Here is a 22,315-nt window from a genome sequence, read left to right as displayed (position 1 = left end):
AAATCGATTTGACTCCAAGGCGCCTATTAAACATGCTACGAAGACGTCTTCACAGTGCCAGAGAAAAGCAAGCTCTGTACTAAGGAATTGGACTTCAATCTTAAATCTTCACAGTATATTAAATAGGAATCCAAGTGCACAGGGAACATACAATGGGGAATGTTATTGTAGTACGAGACCAGAAGGCTGCACACTGTACAGCGATGTCCGTTCCCTGTCTATGTGCCGCTATGTTCATTTACATGGTTGGTCCTTTTTCTGTAAGCAGCTTATAGATATGGAATTGTTCCTTATATTACAGACTTTGTGACACAATGTCACCTGCAAAACCCCCCAGAACATTAACCTCTAGAAGTTAAATGATTATCATTGAAAAGAAGAAACCAATGTAAATACAAAAGATAGTCGACAGTATGAAAAAAGAATGTTAATAAAATCTCTACCAAAATGAATTTCCTCCTTGTGTCGATGTATCGTATTGTACTGTAACATACTATACTGTACCATACTATACTGCGCCGTACTGTACCATACTATACTGTACCGTACTATACTGCGCCGTACTGTACTGTAACATACTATACTGTACCGTACTATACTGCGCCGTACTGTACTGTAACATACTATACTGTACCATACTATACTGCGCCGTACTGTACTGTAACATACTATACTGTACCATACTATACTGCGCCGTACTGTACTGTAACATACTATACTGTACCATACTATACTGCGCTGTACTGTACTGTAACATACTATACTGTACCATACTATACTGCGCCGTACTGTACTGTAACATACCATTCTATACTGCGCCGTACTGTACTGTAACATACTATACTGTACTGTACTATACTGTGCCGTACTATAACGTACCATTCTCTACTATACTGTACCGTACTATACTGTACCGTAAAATACTGTACTGTACGATACTGTACCGTACTGTACTATACCGTACTGTACCGTACTATTCTGTACTGTACTATATTGTACCTTACTATACTGTACCGTACTATACTGTACCAAGCTTTACTGTACTATACTGTGCTCTATTGTACTATACTGTTCTATTCTGCACTGTACTGCACTGTACTATATTGTACTGTACTACAGGGGAGCACAAACCTTTTGTATTGCGCCCCCCTGTCTCTCTGCCCCCGGCTCTCGCGCCCCCCTGCCTACCTTTATCCGCGTCAGATGACGCTGCGTGGGCGTGTGACGTCAGGTCACATGGTGCCACGGCGTCTATTGACGCCGCGTTGCCATGGCGACGCAACACAGACTGCTGAATCCCGGTAAGTAAACAGTTGCAGAGGCCTCACGCGATCCCCCGGCATTTAATTTAAATGCCTGGGGGAAGAGCGCGGGGCCTCTGCAACTGCCCGCGCCCCCCCAGCACAATCTCCCGCCCCCCCCTGGGGGTCGCGCCCCCCACTTTGCGCACCGCTGCTGTAGTATACTATATTGTACTGTACTATACTATATTGTACTGTACTATACTGTACTATATTGTACTGTACTATACTATATTGTTCTATACTGTACTATACATTGTTGTTGAATGTTGCTTTATTATGTTATTGTTTTTGATTCTGAGTGCTATTCCCCTCTGCTATTGGCTATTTTCATAGGAAAGAAGGGATGTCACTCACTGTTGCCTTTTTATAGCCAGTACTTATAAACAACATTGTTTTTAATGACATCTGAATTAAGACAGATAGATATGTAATAAATAGGTACAAAGTATAATTTGAACACAATGGATGTTGCGAATGCAGAAATGACAGCAGTATATTCCAGCTTAATACTACATTACACTCCCATGTTCAATGCTGTACAAGTCTGGCTTCTTCTAACAACCTCGTGCTAGCTAAAGTCTGGCTTCTTCTAACAATCTGGTGCTAGCTAAAGTCTGGCTCATTTCCTCAAACTAATCATCACCTTTCCCCCTACTTGATAGAATGACATGGGAAAGTCTCTTATGTTATGGGTATAATATATTGCTTGTTGCACAGTCAAAGCTCAGTATTTTAACAGCAATATATTCAAACAAAAAGGAAAAACGTGATCATACAAAGATCCCTGCGTGAGAACATGCTTACTGTAGCGATGGTCTAGAGGTGTGTGTGTGTCACCTTGCAGACATATGCATTTTTAATGCTATGGATTAAGTGTCTGTGCTATGTAAAAATATCTACTGCAAGTAATCCTTCTCCTTTCTTGGGAGTGCAGCAGGTATGAGGAAAGTAACACATGGATCGCAGGTTAGTTATTCCCCTCAGTAATTGGTGTTTTTAACACATACTTTTGCAGAAGATATGTATGAAAGCACGAGCCCTATTTTCTTTGTTCATATAATTGTGACACTCCGCATTGCTATAATGTCACAAGAAATGATTGTCAGAGATGTGTACGAATCTAATGTTAGGAAAATGTATTGAGCGATATTCACTTCCATAGCAGAAGCAAAAGGAATTGCTTGTCTCCACATTGTCACAGGAACGGCTTAGATACAGGATACAGGAAGCTGCTTACACGTCCTCACTGCTAACGTTGCCAGTAACCCCAGTCAGTGAACTCTTCAGTGGCGGATTAAGACCCTCTGGGGCCCCTAGACACAAAGCTTTGGGGGCCTTTCCTCGAAGTAGCCCTCCTCGTGCAGCATCATGACAGTGTGGCGTCATGTGATGTCACGTTGTTATGGCAATGAGTCACCATGTGACGTAGCAGCATCATTTGATATTTGGTCACCATGACAGCGCGATGCTGCCAGAGGACGGTCGCTTCGGAGAAGGAAAGAGATGCCCCTCTTCCTCTTACACACGCACCTTACCTTGGGTGAGGTCCGGGGACTCTGCACCTCTCTCCTCCTGTCGGGCGACAGTTGGTGCATGTGGAGCTAGGGAGACATAGCACCAGCCCACCGCAACCTACAGGGACCCCCTAACTTTGGGGGATCCTACGCATGTGCCTAGTGGGTAATCCGGCACTGGAACCCATTGCCCTGGAAAGATGTAGTACACAGTATGAGACAGTGGAGGGTATTCATCAAGGAAATACAATTTCTATTAGAAGTATTCTATTATATTGCAATATGTGGCACGGAATATAGTGTTAAGTAGGAATATCGAGTTTGCTGTCTGTTACATAAACTGACACCCTATTTAAAATTGGATGTGGGGGGTGGTATTCCACAAACACTTTGCACATGCCTGGGTGCAACATTTACTGTGTTCATCCGACTCTGTGTATCGCGGTATGCTAATAGTTTTTCAGCTTTAAACGGTTAAGACAGAGGTAATGTTTTGTTGATACATTATTGCCACTTGCTTATGGCCGTGATATGCACAGACAACTTTGGAATAAGTTGATTGCCATGTAGTACTTTTCTGAAATATGTTAATCTCATCCGCAAGCCCTGGTTTGTCCCTGGCGAGATGCCATATGCTGTTGGCATAGATGGTGCGTATACCCAGAAAATCTTCTGCTAGTAATTGGGTCGAATGGGACAGGAGTTGTCGGCTCATAAGTACTAAATGATGTACTCTTCTTTACGTAGCAGTCTCCCCCTGCCCAGGAGCCTACGGGGGTAATTCTTTACAAGCCAAAGCAGCCATTCAAGCCATTTCTGGCCAACAATCCCCATCGACAATGGGAAAAGGCAAACCATGTTGGAAAGGGCAAGAACAGATCTCTTTTTTTTATATTTAACAAATGTATTATATATTTATATTGTATTTTCCGTTTGTGATCCCACAGATTAGCCTATCTCAGAAATGATGATGATGAAGAAGAAGCCGCCAGGGAACGCCGCCGGCGGGCTCGCCAGGAGCGACAGCGCATGCATAAGGACGATGACATTGAAGGGCACGTGGCAGAGACAAGTGAAGGTCATTCTCAGAATAGGTAATTACATCTAATAATGGGTTTTTATTTTTACCTGATGAAACTGCTAAGTGGCCCATTGCCAAATGTGGACTTTAATGTCTGTGAATACAAATGAATGAAATGTAATAAGAATGTATCATTTAAATATAGTTGACCGTAATTGAAATGTACTTGATGGTAATGTAAGACATGTATGGGGAGAGAGATGGGGAGAGATGGGAGAGAAGAGGGAGAAATGGAGGAGAGTGAGAGAGATATGGAGGAGGACGGCGGGCAGTGAGAGAGGAGCAGGGTGGTGGGAGCGGAAGAGGAGGACAGTGGGCATTGAGAGAGGAGCAGGGTGGTGGGAGTGGAAGAGGAGGATGGTGGGCAGTGAGAGAGGAGCAGGGTGGTGGGAGTGGAAGAGGAGGACGGCTGGCTATGAGAGAGGAGCAGGATGGTGGGAGTGGAAGAGGAGGACGGTGGGCAGTGAGAGAGGAGCAGGGTGGTGGGAGTGGAAGAGGAGGACGGCGGGCAGTGAGAGAGGAGCAGGGTGGTGGGAGTGGAAGAGGAGGACGGCGGGCAGTGAGAATGGAGCAGGGTGGTGGGAGTGGAAGAGGAGGACGGTGGGCAGTGAGAGAGGAGCAGGGTAGTGCGAGATTCTAAGAGGAGGACAGTGGGCAGTGAGAGAGGAGCAGGGTGGTGGGAGTGGAAGAGGAGGACGGTGGGCAGTGAGAGAGGAGCAGGGTGGTGGGAGTGGAAGAGGAGGACGGTGGGCAGTGAGAGTGGAGCAGGGTGGTGGGAGTGGAAGAGGAGGACAGTGGGCAGTGAGAGAGGAGCAGGGTGGTGGGAGTGGAAGAGGAGGACGGTGAGCAGTGAGAGAGGAGCAGGGTGGTGGGAGTGGAAGAGGAGGACGGTGGGCAGTGAGAGTGGAGCAGGGTGGTGGGAGTGGAAGAGGAGGACAGTGGGCAGTGAGAGAGGAGCAGGGTGGTGGGAGTGGAAGAGGAGGACGGCGGGCAGTGAGAGAGGAGCAGGGTGGTGGGAGTGGAAGAGGAGGACGGTGGGCAGTGAGAGTGGAGCAGGGTGGTGGGAGTGGAAGAGGAGGACAGTGGGCAGTGAGAGAGGAGCAGGGTGGTGGGAGTGGAAGAGGAGGACGGTGGGCAGTGAGAGAGGAGCAGGGTGGTGGGAGTGGAAGAGGAGGACGGCGGGCAGTGAGAGAAGAGCAGGGTGGCGGGAGCGGAAGAGGAGGACGGTGGGCAGTGAGAATGGAGCAGGGTGGTGGGAGTGGAAGAGGAGGACAGCGGGCAGTTAGGGAGGAGCAGGGTGGTGGGAGTGGAAGAGAGGGCGGTGGGCAGTGAGAGTGGAGCAGGGTGGTGGAGTAGGAGGATGGCGGGCAGTTAGAGAGGAGCAGGGTGGTGGGAGCGGAAGAGGAGGACGGCGGGCAGTGAGAGAGGAGCAGGGTGGTGGGAGTGGAAGAGAGGGCGGTGGGCAGTGAGAGAGGAGCAGGGTGGTGGGAGTGGAAGAGAAGGGCGGCGGGCAGTGAGAGAGGAGCAGGGTAGTGGGAGTGTAAGAGGAGGACAGTGGGCAGTGAGAGAGGAGCAGGGTGGTGGGAGTGGAAGAGGAGGACAGTGGGCAGTGAGAGAGGAGCAGGGTAGTGGGAGTGGAAGTGGAGGGCGGGCAGTGAGAGAGGAGCAGGGTGGTGGGAGTGGAAGAGGAGGATGGTGGGCAGTTAGAGAGGAGCAGGGTGATGGGAGTGGAAGAGAGGGCGGTGGGCAGTGAGAGAGGAGCAGGGTGGTGGGAGTGGAAGAGAGGGCGGCGGGCAGTGAGAGAGGAGCAGGGTAGTGGGAGTGGAAGAGAGGGCGGTGGGCAGTGAGAGTGGAGCAGGGTGGCGGAGTGGGAGGATGGCGGGCAGTTAGAGAGGAGCAGAGGATAAGGATGGCCGGGAGAAGCACTCTCAAACGGACTTCCGGTGTCTGCCACTGCTCCAGCACAGGTCATCCCCAACTCCACCTCATGACTGCAGCCAGCCAAGTAGGCATTTTTAATTGAGGGGAGGGATGAAAGAATGAGGTGGGGGGGGGGGGGGGTGAGAGATGGTCAGGGGTTGAGAGGATGAGGAGGGAGGGGATGAGATAGAATGAGGGTGGTGAGAGAGGATTAGGATGAGGGGGTGAGAGAGGATGAGGAGGGGGTGGTGAGAAAGAATGAGGGGGTGAGAGGATGAGGAGGGGGGATGAGAGAGGATGAGGAGGGGGGATGAGAGAAGATGAGGAGGGGGGATGAGAGAGGATGAGGGGGTGAGAGAGGATGAGGAGGGTGAGAGAGGATGAGGAGGGGATGGTGAGAAAGAATGAGGGGAGATGGGAGGGAAACACAGAAGGGGGGCCGCACGGCTGAGGGTTTGCCTAGGACGGCTAATACCCGCACATAACCTGTATATTATATATATTTGTAACAACAATGTACAGTACAATATGTACCCACTATTTTGCTTCCCATTACTCTCACTACCCGGGGTTTGTAACCTGCTTCTTCCTGATCTCCGGTAAACGTTACACGGATTAGCGCTGTTTACCATGTTTTAGTAAAAAGTACACAGGTGAAGAGGAGCAGCAGAGTCTGAGAGCAGCACAGGTACATTCATTTCCAAACTATTTATAGGAAGTACCTAAACACTGACGTCTGACATGACAAAGACAATATACAGAAGCGTTTCCTGAGATCATGTAAGGGAATCTGTGTTTATTCTATCCTGTATACGTAAAATAGCAATTCCTTTAAATAGATAAAAAGTGACCAACGCTGAACCCCATTAATTCCAGCTGCGGGGATCCCCGACTTCCCGAGATACTAACCCCCGAGGTGCTGCGGCATATCATGTATGTCTAAATGTCACACGGGCCAATAGGAAGGCTTCCTAGTGGCCAACGTCACGTGGGATCTTTAAACCACCATATTACCGGCACGAAGAAAGAAAAGCAGCGCACTGCCAGGGAAACCATAACATCCCCCCACGGGGCAGTGCAGCCTCCTACGCGTTTCACACACCAAGTCCTTTAACAGGGAGTCCTGGTCGGAGCCTGCACTACCCCCTGGGGTGATGTTTATTTTTGAATAAAGTATTTTGCGTGTTTACCGGCTGGTTTCCCTGGCAGAGCGCTGCCTTTCTTTCTTCCGGTTACTGGATTTCCACGTTTGCGGCTGGACACACCATCTTAGACTCATGGAGACTCAGAGTGGGGAAGATTTATTTCATTATTTGATCGAGTGTATCATACTTCAGTACAGGGTTATCCTTTCTCCAATGAGATTTACTTCAGGCTGATCTCTATCACCCTGTTTGTTATCTTCGGGAGATTTAATGCTGTTACATTACTGGCTTATTACGCGTATGCCCGCTCCACCATATAGTCCCATTACAGAGACTCAACCTTAAGGACTATTGAAATAAGATTGTTTATATCTCCCATTCATTGGAGCGCCCTACTTCCTGCATGCATATTACCAGCATGACCTACAGGAGGTACGTTTCTCAGTGTGAGGGAGTTACACAGGTAGGGTGCAGTGAGGGAGAGAAGGTGCTCGGTGTATACTGAGTGTGAGGGAGTTACACAGGTAGGGTGGCAGTGAGGGAGAGAAGGTGCTCTGTGTATAGTGAGTGTGAGGGAGTTACACAGGTAGGGGTGCAGTGAGGGAGAGAAGGTGCTCGTGTATACTGAGTGTGAGGGAGTTACACAGGTAGGGGGGGCAGTGAGGGGGAGAAGGTGCTCGGTGTATACTGAGTGTGAGGGAGTTACACAGGTAGGGGGGCAGTGAGGGGGAGAAGGTGCTCGGTGTATACTGAGTGTGAGGGAGTTACACAGGTAGAGGGGGCAGTGAGGGAGAGAAGGTGCTCGGTGTATACTGAGTGTGAGAGAGTTACACAGGTAGGGGGGCAGTGAGGGGGAGAAGGTGCTCGGTATATACTGAGTGTGAGGGAGTTACACAGGTAGGGGGCAGTGAGGGAGAGAGGGTGCTCGGTATATACTGAATGTGAGGGAGTTACACAGGTAGGGTGCAGGGAGGGAGTTACACAGGTAGGGTGCAGGGAGGGAGTTACACAGGTAGGGTGCAGTGAGGGAGTTACACAGGTAGGGGGCAATGAGGGAGTTACACAGGTAGGGTGCAGTGAGGGAGTTACACAGGTAGGGTGCAGTGAGGGAGTTACACAGGTAGGGGGCAGTGAAGGAGTTACACAGGTAGGGTGCAGTGAGGGAGTTACACAGGTAGGGGGCAGTGAGGGAGTTACACAGGTAGGGGGGCAGTGAGGGAGAGAAGGTGCTCGGTGTATACTGAGTGTGAGGGAGTTACACAGGTTGGGGGGGCAGTGAGGGAGAGAAGGTGCTCGGTGTATACTGAGTGTGAGGAGGTTACACAGGTAAGGGGGGTAGTGAGGGAGAGAAGGTGCTCGGTATATACTGAGTGTGAGGGAGTTACACAGGTAGGGGGGCAGTGAGGGAGAGAGGGTGCTCGGTATATACTGAATGTGAGGGAGTTACACAGGTAGGGGGGGCAGTGAGGGAGAGAAGGTGCTCGGTGTATACTGACTGTGAGGGAGTTACACAGGTAGGGGGGGCAGTGAGGGAGAGAAGGTGCTCGGTGTATACTGAGTGTGAGGGAGTTACACAGGTAGGGGGGGCAGTGAGGGAGAGAAGGAGCTCGGTGTATACTGAGTGTGAGGGAGTTACACAGGTAGGGGGGCAGTGAGGGAGAGAAGGTGCTCGGTGTATACTGAGTGTGAGGGAGTTACACAGGTAGGGGGGCAGTGAGGGGGAGAAGGTGCTCGGTGTATACTGAGTGTGAGGGAGTTACACAGGTAGGGTTGCAGTGAGGGGGAGAAGGTGCTCGGTGTATACTGAGTGTGAGGGAGTTACACAGGTAGGGGGGCAGTGAGGGGGAGAAGGTGCTCAGTGTATACTGAGTGTGAGGTAATTACACAGGTAGGGGGGCAGTGAGGGAGAGAAGGTGATCGGTGTATACTGAGTGTGAGGGAGTTACACAGGTAGGGGGGGGCAGTAAGGGAGAGAAGGTGCTCGGTGTATACTGAGTGTGAGAGAGTTATACAGGTAGGGGGGGCAGTGAGGGAGAGAAGGTGCTCGGTGTATACTGAGTGTGAGGGAGTTACACAGGTACGGGGGCAGTGAGGGGGAGAAGGTGCTCGGTGTATACAGAGTGTGAGGGAGTTACACAGGTAGGGGGCAGTGAGGGAGAGAAGGTGCTCGGTGTATACTGAGTGTGAGGGAGTTACACAGGTAGGGGGGCAGTGAGGGGGAGAAGGTGCTCGGTGTATACTGAGTGTGAGGGAGTTACACAGGTAGGGGGGGCAGTGAGGGGGAGAAGGTGCTCGGTGTATACTGAGTGTGAGGGAGTTACACAGGTAGGGGGGCAGTGAGGGGGAGAAGGTGCTCGGTGTATACTGAGTGTGAGGGAGTTACACAGGTAGGGGGGGCAGTGAGGGGGAGAAGGTGCTCGGTGTATACTGAGTGTGAGGGAGTTACACAGGTAGGGGGGTAGTGAGGGAGAGAAGGTGCTCGGTGCATACTGAGTTTGAGGGAGTTACACAGGTAGGGGGCAGTGAGGGGGAGAAGGTGCTCGGTGTATACTGAGTGTGAGGGAGTTACACAGGTAGGGGGGCAGTGAGGGGGAGAAGGTGCTCGGTGTATACTGAGTGTGAGGGAGTTACACAGGTAGGGGGGCAGTGAGGGGGAGAAGGTGCTCGGTGTATACTGAGTGTGAGGGAGTTACACAGGTAGGGGGGGCAGTGAGGGAGAGAAGGTGCTCGGTGTATACTGAGTGTGAGGGAGTTACACAGGTAGGGGGGGCAGTGAGGGGGAGAAGGTGCTCGGTGTATACTGAGTGTGAGGGAGTTACACAGGTAGGGGGGCAGTGAGGGGGAGAAGGTGCTCGGTGTATACTGAGTGTGAGGGAGTTACACAGGTAGGGGGGCAGTGAGGGGGAGAAGGTGCTCGGTGTATACTGAGTGTGAGGGAGTTACACAGGTAGGGGGGCAGTGAGGGGGAGAAGGTGCTCGGTATATACTGAGTGTGAGGGAGTTACACAGGTAGGGGGGGCAGTGAGGGAGAGAAGGTGCTCGGTATATACTGAGTGTGAGGGAGTTACACAGGTAGGGGGGGGCAGTGAGGGAGAGAAGGTGCTCGGTATATACTGAGTGTGAGGGAGTTACACAGGTAGGGGGGGGGGCAGTGAGGGAGAGAAGGTGCTCGGTATATACTGAGTGTGAGGGAGTTACACAGGTAGGGGGGCAGTGAGGGGGAGAAGGTGCTCGGTGTATACTGAGTGTGAGGGAGTTACACAGGTAGGGGGGGCAGTGAGGGAGAGAAGGTGCTCGGTGTATACTGAGTTTGAGGGAGTTACACAGGTAGGGGGCAGTGAGGGAGAGAAGGTGCTCGGTGTATACTGAGTGTGAGGGAGTTACACAGGTAGGGGGGGCAGTGAGGGGGAGAAGGTGCTCGGTATATACTGAGTGTGAGGGAGTTACACAGGTAGGGGGGCAGTGAGGGAGAGAAGGTGCTCGGTGTATACGGAGTGTGAGGGAGTTACACAGGTAGGGGGAGCAGTGAGGGAGAGAAGGTGCTCGGTGTATACTGAGTGTGAGGGAGTTACACAGGTAGGGGGGCAGTGAGGGAGAGAAGGTGCTCGGTGTATACTGAGTGTGAGGGAGTTACACAGGTAGGGGGGCAGTGAGGGAGAGAAGGTGCTCGGTATATACTGAGTGTGAGGGAGTTACACAGGTAGGGGGGCAGTGAAGGAGAGAAGGTGCTCGGTGTATACTGAGTGTGAGGGAGTTACACAGGTAGGGGGGCAGTGAGGGGGAGAAGGTGCTCGGTGTATACTGAGTGTGAGGGAGTTACACAGGTGGGGGGGGCAGTGAGAGAGAGAAGGTGCTCGGTGTATACTGAGTGTGAGGGAGTTACACAGGTAGGGGGGGCAGTGAGGGGGAGATGGTGCTCGGTGTATACTGAGTGTGAGGGAGTTACACAGGTAGGGGGCAGTGAGGGAGAGAAGGTGCTCGGTGTATACTGAGTGTGAGGGAGTTACACAGGTACGGGGGCAGTGAGGGGGAGAAGGTGCTCGGTGTATACTGAGTGTGAGGGAGTTATACAGGTAGGGGGGCAGTGAGGGGGAGAAGGTGCTCGGTGTATACTGAGTGTGAGGGAGTTACACAGGTAGGGGGGCAGTGAGGGATAGAAGGTGCTCGTTATATACTGAGTGTGAGGGAGTTACACAGGTAGGGGGGGCAGTGAGGGAGAGAAGGTGCTCGGTATATACTGAGTGTGAGGGAGGTACACAGGTAGGGGGGGCAGTGAGGGAGAGAAGGTGCTCGGTATATACTGAGTGTGAGGGAGTTACACAGGTAGGGGGCAGTACGGGAGAGAAGGTGCTCGGTATATACAGAGTGTGAGGGAGTTACACAGGTACTGTAGGGGGGGCAGTGAGGGAGAGAAGGTGCTCGGTGTATACTGAGTGTGAGGGAGTTATACAGGTAGGGGGGGCAGTGAGGGAGAGAAGGTGCTCGGTGTATACTGAGTGTGAGGGAGTTACACAGGTAGGGGGCAGTACGGGAGAGAAGGTGCTCGGTGTATACTGAGTGTGAGGGAGTTACACAGGTAGGGGGGGCAGTGAGGGAGAGAAGGTGCTCGGTGTATACTGAGTGTGAGGGAGTTACACAGGTAGGGGGGCAGTGAGGGGAGAACGTGCTCGGTGTATACTGAGTGTGAGGGAGTTATACAGGTAGGGGGGGCAGTGAGGGAGAGAAGGTGCTCGGTGTATACTGAGTCTGAGGGAGTTACACAGGTAGGGGGGGCAGTGAGGGAGAGAAGGTGCTCGGTGTATACTGAGTGTGAGGGAGTTACACAGGTAGGGGGGCAGTGAGGGAGTTGAACAGGTAGGGGGGGCAGTGAGGGAGTTGCTCAGGTAGGGGGTGCAGTGAGGGAGTCGCACAGGTAGGGGGGCAGTGAGGGAGTTGCACAGGTAGGGGGGCAGTGAGGGAGTTGCACAGGTAGGGGGGGCAGTGAGGGAGTCGCACAGGTAGGGGGGGCAGTGAGGGAGTCGCACAGGTAGGGGGGGCAGTGAGGGAGTTGCACAGGTAGGGGGGGCAGTGAGGGAGTCGCACAGGTAGGGGGGGGCAGTGAGGGAGTCGCACAGGTAGGGTGCAGTGAGGGAGTTGCACAGGTAGGGGGGCTGTGAGGGAGTTGCACAGGTAGGGGGGTCAGTGAGGGAGTTGCACAGGTAGGGGGGCAGTGAGGGAGTCGCACAGGTAGGGGGTGCAGTGAGGGAGTTGCACAGGTAGGGGGTAGTTAGGGAGTTGCACAGGTAGGGGGTGCAGTGAGGGAGTTGCACAGGTAGGGGGTAGTGAGGGCGTTGCACAGGTAGGGTGTACAGTGAGGGCGTTGCACAGGTAGGGGGGGCAGTGAGGGAGTTGCACAGGTAGGGGGTAGTGAGGGAGTTGCACAGGTAGGGGATAGTGAGGGAGTTGCACAGGTAATGGGGGTGCAGTGAGGGAGTTGCACAGGTAGGGGGTACAGTGAGGGCGTTGCACAGGTAGGGGGCAGTGAGGGAGTTGCACAGGTAGGGGGTGCAGTGAGGGAGTTGCACAGGTAGGGGGTGCAGTGAGGGCGTTGCACAGGTAGGGGGTGCAGTGAGGGAGTTGCACAGGTAGGGGGTGCAGTGAGGGCGTTGCACAGGTAGGGGGTGCAGTGAGGGAGTTGCACAGGTAGGGGGTGCAGTGAGGGAGTTGCACAGGTAGGGTGCAGTGAGGGAGTTGCACAGGTAAGGGGGCAGTGAGGGCGTTGCACAGGTAGGGGGGGCAGTGAGGGAGTCGCACAGGTAGGAGGGGCAGTGAGGGAGTTGCACAGGTAGGGGGGCAGTGAGGGAGTTGCACAGGTAGGGGGGCAGTGAGGGAGTTGCAGAGGTAGGGGGGCAGTGAGGGAGTTGCACAGGTAGGGGGGCAGTGAGGGAGTTGCACAGGTAGGGGGTAGTGAGGGAGTTGCACAGGTAGGGGGGCAGTGAGGGAGTTGCACAGGTAGGGGGGCAGTGAGGGAGTTGCACAGGTAGGGGGGCAGTGAGGGAGTTGCACAGGTAGGGGGGCAGTGAGGGAGTTGCACAGGTAGGGGGGCAGTGAGGGAGTTGCACAGGTAGGGGGTAGTGAGGGAGTTGCACAGGTAGGGGGTAGTGAGGGATTTGCACAGGTATGGAGGGGGTAGTTTAAAGTTTGTCGGTGTGTCTCATCTACCACTGATTAATCTTTCGTTACATTTATGGCTGATGTTACTAAGAGAGAGAATGATTTTGCTAAAATACCTCATCTCCCTGTACCCACTGACATTAATGCTGCCCACATCATTGCGTTTGGGTGATTTTAACGCACGCAAAGATATCTGTTCTGATAGCGCTATTTCTGATTATCTGACAGAGGCAACCCAGACACACCTGATAATGTTTCACACCTGTTTCTGCTCACCACAAATCTGCATCTTATATTATTTTGAATTGCACCAGATCTGAATTATCACCCAGAAAGGGACACTTTAATGTTAGGGAAAGGTACTGCTTTTCCGTCACCCTTGGGTCTGCAGGACAGAGAAGTTCTGGCTCTGCCAGCTGAAATCATTCTGCCAAAATGTCCCATGTCAGCTCCATGTGAGCAGGGCTATCCCTTTTATTATTTTGTTATTTTATTGCCCTAATAAACGACATGCCCCCATGACCATATTCTGGTAACCCTTATTAAAAATAGAAACGTGTTATTTTCTTTTTGAAAGAAAGTGAACCCCTTGGTTGCTGTATTACTCATACAATGTAATTCATTCATTGCTCTCACCACGTGACATGGACACTCATTCCTTTGTATTTTCTAGCTTTTTTTTGTAATCAAGTCAAGAAAGAAAGAAGAAAAGAATAGTTCTAGAACTTTATGGTATGTTGGAGACAATAATGCTATAGTAACATTTTCTTACATGTGATGTCTTTCCTACAGCATCATGGGAGAGGATAGCAAACCTACAACAATAACAAATACTGATATATCTGGGGACGATGAGGCTGCCTTGTTGGATAAATTAGCAAAAAGAGAAGAAAGACGTCTAAAGCGTCTAAAAGAGGCCATGGATCGTCAAAAAGAGTTTGATCCAACAGTAACAGATGAAAGTGTATCACTGTCAAAAAGCAACAGCAACGGGGAAAATGAAGTCGAGGAAAATGACACCGGTACAAAAGAGGACCATTATGTACCTCGCCGGGGTCAATACGAAGATGAAGAGACTGAAACAGTGACCAAGTCATACCAGAAGAATGACTGGAGAGAGGATGACCGGAATACAGACCAAGCGGAGCTCAAGGAAGATCTCCAAGAGGAAATACCAGAGCCAAATCTCATACAAGAGAATCAGGTAGAAGTGACTTTTAAAATAAAACATGTAGACAACGAAGTTGATGAAATAGATGTAGAAACGGATCTAAATAACAAAGGTGATGCAGGAAAAAGTGAGAGAATTGAGGCGGAGGGGAGGAAAGAAGCAGAAGAAAGGGAACGAGACAAAATTGAAGAAGCAGAGAGGAGAGGAGCAGAGGAAAGGGAACGGTTTGCTGCAGAAGCCAAAAGGGAAGCAGAGCAAAGGGAAAGGGAACGAGCTGACGCAGAAGAAAGGGAAAGACTTCAGGAAGAAGAGAGGAGGGCAGCAGAGGATAGGGCTGATGCTGAAAGAAAAGCTGCAGAAGAGGGAGAGAGGAAAAAAGCAGAGCAGAAAAGAGTAGAAGAGGAGAGGGAAAGACTAGAGGCAGAACAAAAGAAAGCAGCAGAGGAAAAGAAAAAGGCAGAGGAGAAAAAAGCTGCAGAAGAGAGGGAAAGGAAAAAAGCAGAGGAGAAAAAAGATGCAGAAGAGAGGGAAAGGAAAAAAGCAGAGGAGAAAAAAGCTGCAGAAGAGAAGGCTAGGTTAGAAGCAAAAAAGAAAGAGGAAAAGATAAAGGCAGAGGAGAAAAAAGACAAGAAAACTGATGACACGCAGGTAAAAGAAAAGAAAGCACAAGAGGGGAAAATCCAACCAGCCTTCCTAAGGAAACAGGTACAGTAACACCGTGCCCCACCTAATGCACCTGTGTTTTGAAAAATGGAATGCAAGCCAAATTTTGTGTGTCACTCAAGTCTTTGAACCTACCTATATATTAATATTACTATCACGTTCTGGTGACTGCGTCACGCTACTCAAACCTCTGCTTTTGCTCACATACTAACGTCTTGCGTTGAACTCACGGCTAACACTACGCAGGTTTTGGCATGCGCGGTCTCTCTTTCCTCTCTTTGTATGGAGAAGAGAGTGCATGTGAGGAGGATGGAAGTGAGCAGAGATCTGGCTGCCACCGATCAGTATCACTGGTTTATGATCACATTTGCAAGCACCGTTTGCGTCTGTACAGTATATCCGGCTTCCAGAAAAAAACAAAAAAAACAACAACGTTTGTGTGTGCTTGGGGCTTTGTTGAATGTAACAAAATATGTAAATCAAGTTTTTGTGTATTTGACAGAAATCTGTTAGCCTGAGAAGTTTATTCCGTCTCGGACCTACAGATTTTTTGGATGCTTGGACAGGAGAGAGAATGATGACCACAGACAGAATTTGATATACACCGTTTTGATAGTAAACGTTCTGTGTTATAAGTCCATGAGTCCTAACTCCTAAACAGCCTCTCCCTAAGGGAACACATGTCTTCTTACCTAAGCTGGAGGGTTCCCCTGAGCAGGACTCACAGTAAATATAACTGGCTGCCGAAACATTGCAGGTCACAATGTAATGCAGAGGTGTCCAAACTTTCCTTGGTTAAGGAACCCTGAGTGAAATTCTGATGAACCCCAACCATCTCTAATAGCAACTCTGTGATCAGATGCATTGTAAATTCTTCTGTATTTGATACACTTTGAACATTTCAGGGAACCCTTTAGGGATGCCGGGGGAACCCAAGGCTTCCTAGGAACCCTGGTTGAAAACACCGATGTGTAATGCATTCCTTGTATTTACTGGGTTAGTTTGACCTTGGTACATAACCCTTCATAGTGATACAAACGTGTTCTCGTTACCATTGAACAGTTATGAAGAACAATGTCAATGACAGAAAGATGGATGAAAATTATCACCGTGATAAGCAACTTTTATATTTGGTAAAAACATATATTATTAACTGTCAAAAATTCATTATTTGAATTTAAATAATTAAAACTAACTATCATAGGTTACAATTTCCTTCAGCTTGAACAAATTTGTCTGCGCGGTGTGTGAGTGCGGGGGTGTGGGGTGTGTGAGCAGCTTGGGGTGTGTGAGCGGTGTGTGTGAGTGTAGCGGGGCAGGGTGTGTGAGCGGGGCGGTGTGAACGCGGCACGGTGTGAGAGCGGAGGGGGTGTGAGAGCGGAGCGGGGTGTGAGAGCGGAGCGGGGTGTGAGAGCGGGGCGGTGTGTGAGCGGCACGGGGTGTGAGCGGGGCGAGTTGTGTGAGCAGTGCACGGTGTGTGAGCAGCGCACGGTGTGTGAGCGGGAAGGTGTGTGAGAGTGGGGTGGTGTGTCAGCGGGGTGTGTGAGCAGCGCACGGTATGTGAGTGGCATGGGGTGTGTAAGCGGCACGGTGTGTGAGCGGGGGGAGGTGTGTGAGCGGGAAGGTGTGTGAGAGTGGGGTGGTGTGTGAGCGGGGTGTGTTAGCAGCGCACGGTATGTGAGTGGCATGGGGTGTGTAAGTGGCCCGGTGTGTGAGCGGCACGGGTGTGTGAGCGGGGCGGGGTGTGTAAGCAGCGCACGGTGTGTAGGCAGTGCTCAGTGTGTGAGCAGTGCACAGTGTGTGAGCAGCGCACCGTGTGTAGGCAGTGCACAGTGTGTGAGCAGCGCACAGTATGTAGGCAATGCACAGTGTGTGAGCAGCGCACCGTGTGACACAAAAGAAAGCAGAGCAGTCACAGATGATGAATGCGCTGCACTGTAAACGGACGCACAATAGCACAGGGCCGTGATGTTGAGCACGAGCACTTCCAGAGAAAGCGCTGCTGCTTGATATAAATGTTGCACGTAGACAGCAGAGCTTCTTCTAGATTCACATTTCAACTTTAAACATGGAAAGGGAGAAGACAAAGACGCTAAAGTGGAAGCTAAAAAGGAAAAAGTTACAGACGAGAAACCACGACCCGGCTTCAGGAAAGAGGAGGTAAATACATGGAAGCAGGAGGAGCGTGTGTGTTAGCCGGGCCTCTGAATGGAAAACCAGTCCTGTTCGAAGCTTCTAACAATAGGCTGTTTGTAAGAACATCAGAACATACAAAAGCTAGTATTGTTTATTATAAGCGTATGCCGCCATTGCAGAATGATAGTAATTGCTATTTTAGCTGAATAAAATATATTCCCCAATCCCCACACATCCAGAATGAATTTCTGCAGTTTTCAAGACAAGAGCAGTGTGTGTTAGGGAACAAACAGAGTGAATTGTACAGGCAGCAAATGATAGAGGAGACCTTACCTGTCTATTCCTGGAGCAGGGCTGTTATAAAAGATACAGTCTCCTTTATCGTTTGCAATCAGTAACTTTGTTTGTGTTGGGTGTGCAGTGCTCCTTTATTTAACCTGTATTCATTCTCTTCTTCCAACTTTCTAACAGTTCTCCTTCTGGTAAACCTTCTAATATACACTGTATATTAACCCCCATACAGTGCTACATGTGTGCTCCAGTAATCTGCAGGCACTTTACTCACCACGGGGGTTAAAAACAAACATTATACTTCTACATCTTACAAGACTAATATATTACATCTTATAATACTGATCAAAAAAATGTTTAAATACCTTTATACTACACTTCAACAAAATTTTCTGCATTACATTTTATTAGAAACACAGGAAATGGTGCAATGGTGTCTTACTGTATGGTAAGTATTACTGGGAGTTTTATTTCTGTAGTATTGTAATAGAATAGTATAACAGTTTAGTAAACCGGAGGCTTAATATCAGGTACACAGTCTATGCCATGTAGATAGTAAAAGTGATAACTAGTGTGGTACCGCAGATTGCACTAGAGATAATAGTGATATAATAATAGTAATTCCGATATTACACAATTCTCACCTCAACTAAGCTGTTTATTTTTACAATGGTTCCAACAACGTGTCTGCCATTACTGCCAACGTTTTCTTACAAATAGGCAAATATATCACAGATATGCTCATTTCTTGTATTCTGGTAGTAGCGATAATTTGAAATGGCAGGATTCAACCCACTTCTCATAATGCGATTAGTTTTAGTGCCACAGAATACGTTTCCAGTCGGGGAAAACGTTTATTTTTGCAACAGAGGTCGGACATAAACTTCTAGTTTCCTAAATATCTAATATTGATCAATCATGCAATTCAGAAACGGAATAGCAGACATGGTGTAAGTATTCTGGTACTTCTCATCGCATCAGTAGGAAAAGTCAGAACGCGCGACCTTCCAGTTTCAAAGGTCACCACTATTCAGTGTGCGGGGAGAACATCTTCCTCAGCTGGAGAACAGTTCATCTCTGTTCATATGATGGACGGAAATCTTCTCCAGCAAAGGGAAGCCGGTTTGCGGTATATTGAATAAAAGACTTATTATTTTGTCCTATGTCTTTGTAAATATCTTTTACAGGTTAAAGAAGTGAAAACACTTAAAGGAAAGGGTACGGAGGAGGAGGTGAAGACCAGCTGGGAACGCAAAAAGGCGTTTCCAGAGACCAAAGCTCAAAACGGAGAACGTGTCAGTGAACTTACTTCCCAGAAGCTTAAACACACGGAGAAAACATTCGGGTAAATACATGTTTATCTGGAGACGGCTATAGGGCGTTGGCCATGTGTAATGACATTTTCACTTTTCCTGTTGGGGGGGGGGGGGGTGGAAATTACCTGCAAAGTTATATAGTCCGAGGGACCAGCAGAGCGATATAGTCAGAGGGATATTGGCAGAGGGACCAGCAGAGCAATATAGTCATAGGGACCAGCAAAGTGATATCGTCACAGGGACCAGTAGAGCGCAATAGGCAGAGGGACCAGCAGAGGGATATAGTCAGAGGGACCAACAGAGGGATATAGTCAGAGGGACCAGCAGAGGGATATAGTCAGAGGGACCAGCAGAGCGATATACCCAGAGGGACCAGCAGAGGGATATAGTCAGAGGGACCAGCAGAGCGATATACCCAGAGGGACCAGCAGAGGGATATAGCCAGAGGGACCAGCAGAGGGATATAGTCAGAGGGACCAGCAGAGGGATATAGTCAGAGGGACCAGCAGAGCGATATAGTCAGAGGGACCAGCTGAGCGATATAGGCAGAGGGACCAGCAGAGCAATATAGTCAGAGGGACCGGCAGAGAGATATAGTCAGAGGGACCAGCAGAGCGATATAGTCAGAGGGACCAGCAGAGCGATATAGTCAGAGGGACCAGCAGAGCGATATAGGCAGAGGGACCAGCAGAGGGATATAGGCAGAGGGACCAGCAGAGTTAGGTTCCTCTAGGATTTATTAGCACCCTCTGGTCTGCCGTAGTGAGACTATTCATTCAGGCAGCAAGTTGGGTGCTTACCCCCATCTACCATTTAGCCTAAAGGTGACTATGCTTTGCCTATTCAGGATACACTTTATACCCATACCATTTGTGTGATTGTCACGCTGCGCTCACCACAAACAGGACTGAAGACCGAATCAAAGTGCAGTATCCACGTTGGCACACAGCGAATTTCTCCTTTATAACAAGAGCAGTATTCCTATCCATCTGTTATTTCGGGAATACATCTTTAAGAGCTCATTATTACAGCCTAGAATTGCTGTATATGGGTATAATGACTAGTGGGTAGTATATGCGCTGTTTGGCATCAGACGAGCAGACGCGCAGAGAGGATCCCTTCCTGCGGGTATTGCGATCCTTCTTGTAGTTATTACTAAGCGAAGTCAGCTGCGCGTTGATACGTGGTCTTTAGAATTGGGAGAGGGGGTTGGGATGAACTGGTCACCTTTGATCCCGGTAATAATAACTGCTGGGAAAGCAGCGTTTCTGGAGCTGGTCGGACTCATGGATTTGTTCACAGAGATTTTCCAGGGAATCTGAAGAGTTCGTCTGTTCTTATGCCAGAAAAAATGCTAAATTTAATTCCAGTGGAGTCATTTTTTGCCAATATATGTGGGTTTTGGGCCGGCCTCGTTCCAGGATATTTCTGTTATATTCTTATTGAAGGGCAAATATATTATTACATTGACAGATAAAGGGACTTACATGTAGACACGGAGAATCAAGGGCCTGATAAATTGAAGCGACAAGCGCCCATTTAAAGGGACAATCCCACATACAGTAGTGGGTAAAAAAATACAATGTAAATAACTTTCAAGTGTAATCGACTTCCTAAGAAAAGTTTAATCACCATTAAAGTTACAGTTTCCCTTCTTTGTTAAATATTACTGTTTCCTTTTTCTCTAGGTCTGATTAATTCAAGCCTATCAGTTACTTATGGTTATCTGTGTAACTAGCGATGGCCACTAGACAAAGAACAAAATAAAAACAGCAATTTGCATCTACTTCCGAGGACTGACAAACAGTCTTATCACCAGAAGACAGATAAATATTGTAAAATCCCTTCAAACCTTTTTTTTTAACCATGGAAAAGTTAAATGTTTGAACTATTATCTAAACATTCTTATACTTGTCCAATTTTTGTTTTAACTATTAAACATGCCACCGTCCTTCGTTCACTTTCATCCTAGAAGGGACTGCCCCTTTAGTGAGGGCTGAACCAGCGTCCAGCACAACCCATGTGGCACTTATAGAGTTAATTTAGAGAGACGTTCTAGAAGGAGAGGTCATGTTCTGACCCTGGAGGGTGGGAGGAAGTCCTTCTTCATGGATTTGTCGGGTAGCCCCCCAGCCCAGGTGGTCGGGGGTAATACAGTTAAGGGAATACATGCTTGAGACACGTTTCCTACATATGAATAAAGCCCGGGCTGGGATAGGGTGAGCCGTAAGCTTCTTTTGTTTCTAGGTGTGTCACAGGGAGGGTCTGATGCCATAAAAAGCTATTTATGGGCCGCAGAACCTGGCGCCTCCACTCTGCAAACCCATTGTTTCAGTCCGTTAAATTCTTTTGGTTTGGGATTCTGTGGCGACAATTTAAAACGTTACAGCAGGGCGGCCAACTCCATTCCTCAGGGGCCACCAAAAGGTCAGGCTTTAAGGATAACCCTGCTTCAGCACAGGTGACTGAAGCAGGGATCAAAATGACTGATTGAGCCATTTGAGCTGAAGCAGCGATATCCCTAAAACCTGGCCTGTTGGTGGCTCTTGAGGACTGGAGTCGGCCGCCCCTGGGTTATAGCGTTCAAGTCGATGGGCGTTTTTGGCCGATCACAAGCCCCTCACATGTAGATCACCTGTGCTTGTAAGTATAGGAGCAGTATTAGGCCGCATCCATGGTGGGTGCGTGCGACCGTGTGTGTGGCTTCATGCGCGCCTCTAGCTGGAGCGATTTGTGGACGCAATGAGGGGGGCGTGACATCACAGAGCTGGATCGCCCTCATTGGGTGAACCATTCACGTGACCTGGCCGTCGCGTGACAAAAAACATTTATTTGTATCATCGCGCATCGCGGTCGCGTGCTTTATGGCCGGCCTCATAGAGGCACGGCATTTTGATCGAGCCACACACGTGCTCTCCATGGATGCGGCCTACGTTACAAGGGTGCAAGGATAACACAACGTTGTGTTATTTTGTGTGTGTGGGCGGGGGCTTTCCTTTACTTTCCTTTACTTTCTTAATGACACCAATGGAAGATATGCGCCCAAAGATATAGGACAACCTTCAGCCAGCCGGTGAGTACATTCCGCGTGCGTAGGTGATGCTTGGGTACAAACTGTCTGGGTTTTTTTATTACCATAGACCAGCTGGTGTAAAAGTACAGACAAATACCGATGAAGCAGATTCAGTGTCCAAAGCTGAAGCGGAGAAGAAGCTGAAGCAGAAGCAGCAGGAAGCGGCGGTGGAGCTGGAGGAACTGAAAAAAAGACGCGAGGAACGTCGGAAAATACAGGAGGAAGAGGAGCAGAAAAAGAAGCAAGAAGATGCAGAGCGAAAAGCCAAAGAGGAGGTAAGTTCTTATTCAGCATCGATAAGGCACAGTGAGCCTTACATAGTCCCACCCAGCCTCATTTATACCAACATCGAGCCTTACATAGTCCTACCCAGCCTCATTTATACCAACATCGAGCCTTACATCATCCTACCCAGCCTCATTATATCAACATCGAGCCTTACATAGTCCCACCCAGCCTCATTTATACCAACATCGAGCCTTACATAGTCCTACCCAGCCTCATTTATACCAACATCGAGCCTTACATAGTCCTACCCAGCCTCATTT

At 49.4% G+C, this 22,315-nt stretch overlaps 1 protein-coding gene across 12 annotated transcripts in view; it reads left to right on the top strand.

Moving 5' to 3' along the window:
* The window catches only part of CALD1 (caldesmon 1), a 255,486-nt gene that overhangs the window by 195,149 nt on the left and 38,022 nt on the right, over window positions 1–22,315 (top strand). For 9 of the 12 annotated variants that reach the window (XR_012801944.1, XM_075603039.1, XM_075603040.1 and 6 more), the window contains 5 exons: window positions 3,766–3,912; window positions 13,910–14,993; window positions 17,028–17,111; window positions 18,566–18,723; window positions 21,835–22,042. Coding sequence is in view for 11 of the 12 variants with exons in the window: in XM_075603039.1 (XP_075459154.1) it covers window positions 3,766–3,912; window positions 13,910–14,993; window positions 17,028–17,111; window positions 18,566–18,723; window positions 21,835–22,042 (1,681 nt within the window). In the remaining variant the exon portion in view is untranslated. Of the gene's footprint in view, window positions 1–2,244; window positions 2,271–3,765; window positions 3,913–13,909; window positions 14,994–17,027; window positions 17,112–18,565; window positions 18,724–21,834; window positions 22,043–22,315 lie in introns of those variants that run through there. The other 3 variants (XM_075603046.1, XM_075603047.1, XM_075603045.1) reach the window with 2 other exon arrangements.

Source organism: Ascaphus truei, chromosome 5 (genome assembly GCF_040206685.1).
Source record: "Ascaphus truei isolate aAscTru1 chromosome 5, aAscTru1.hap1, whole genome shotgun sequence".
Classification (NCBI taxonomy): Eukaryota; Metazoa; Chordata; class Amphibia; order Anura; family Ascaphidae; genus Ascaphus; species Ascaphus truei.
The sequence above is the reverse complement of the archived record's forward strand: the minus strand, read 5'-3'. Positions and strand labels throughout refer to the sequence as shown.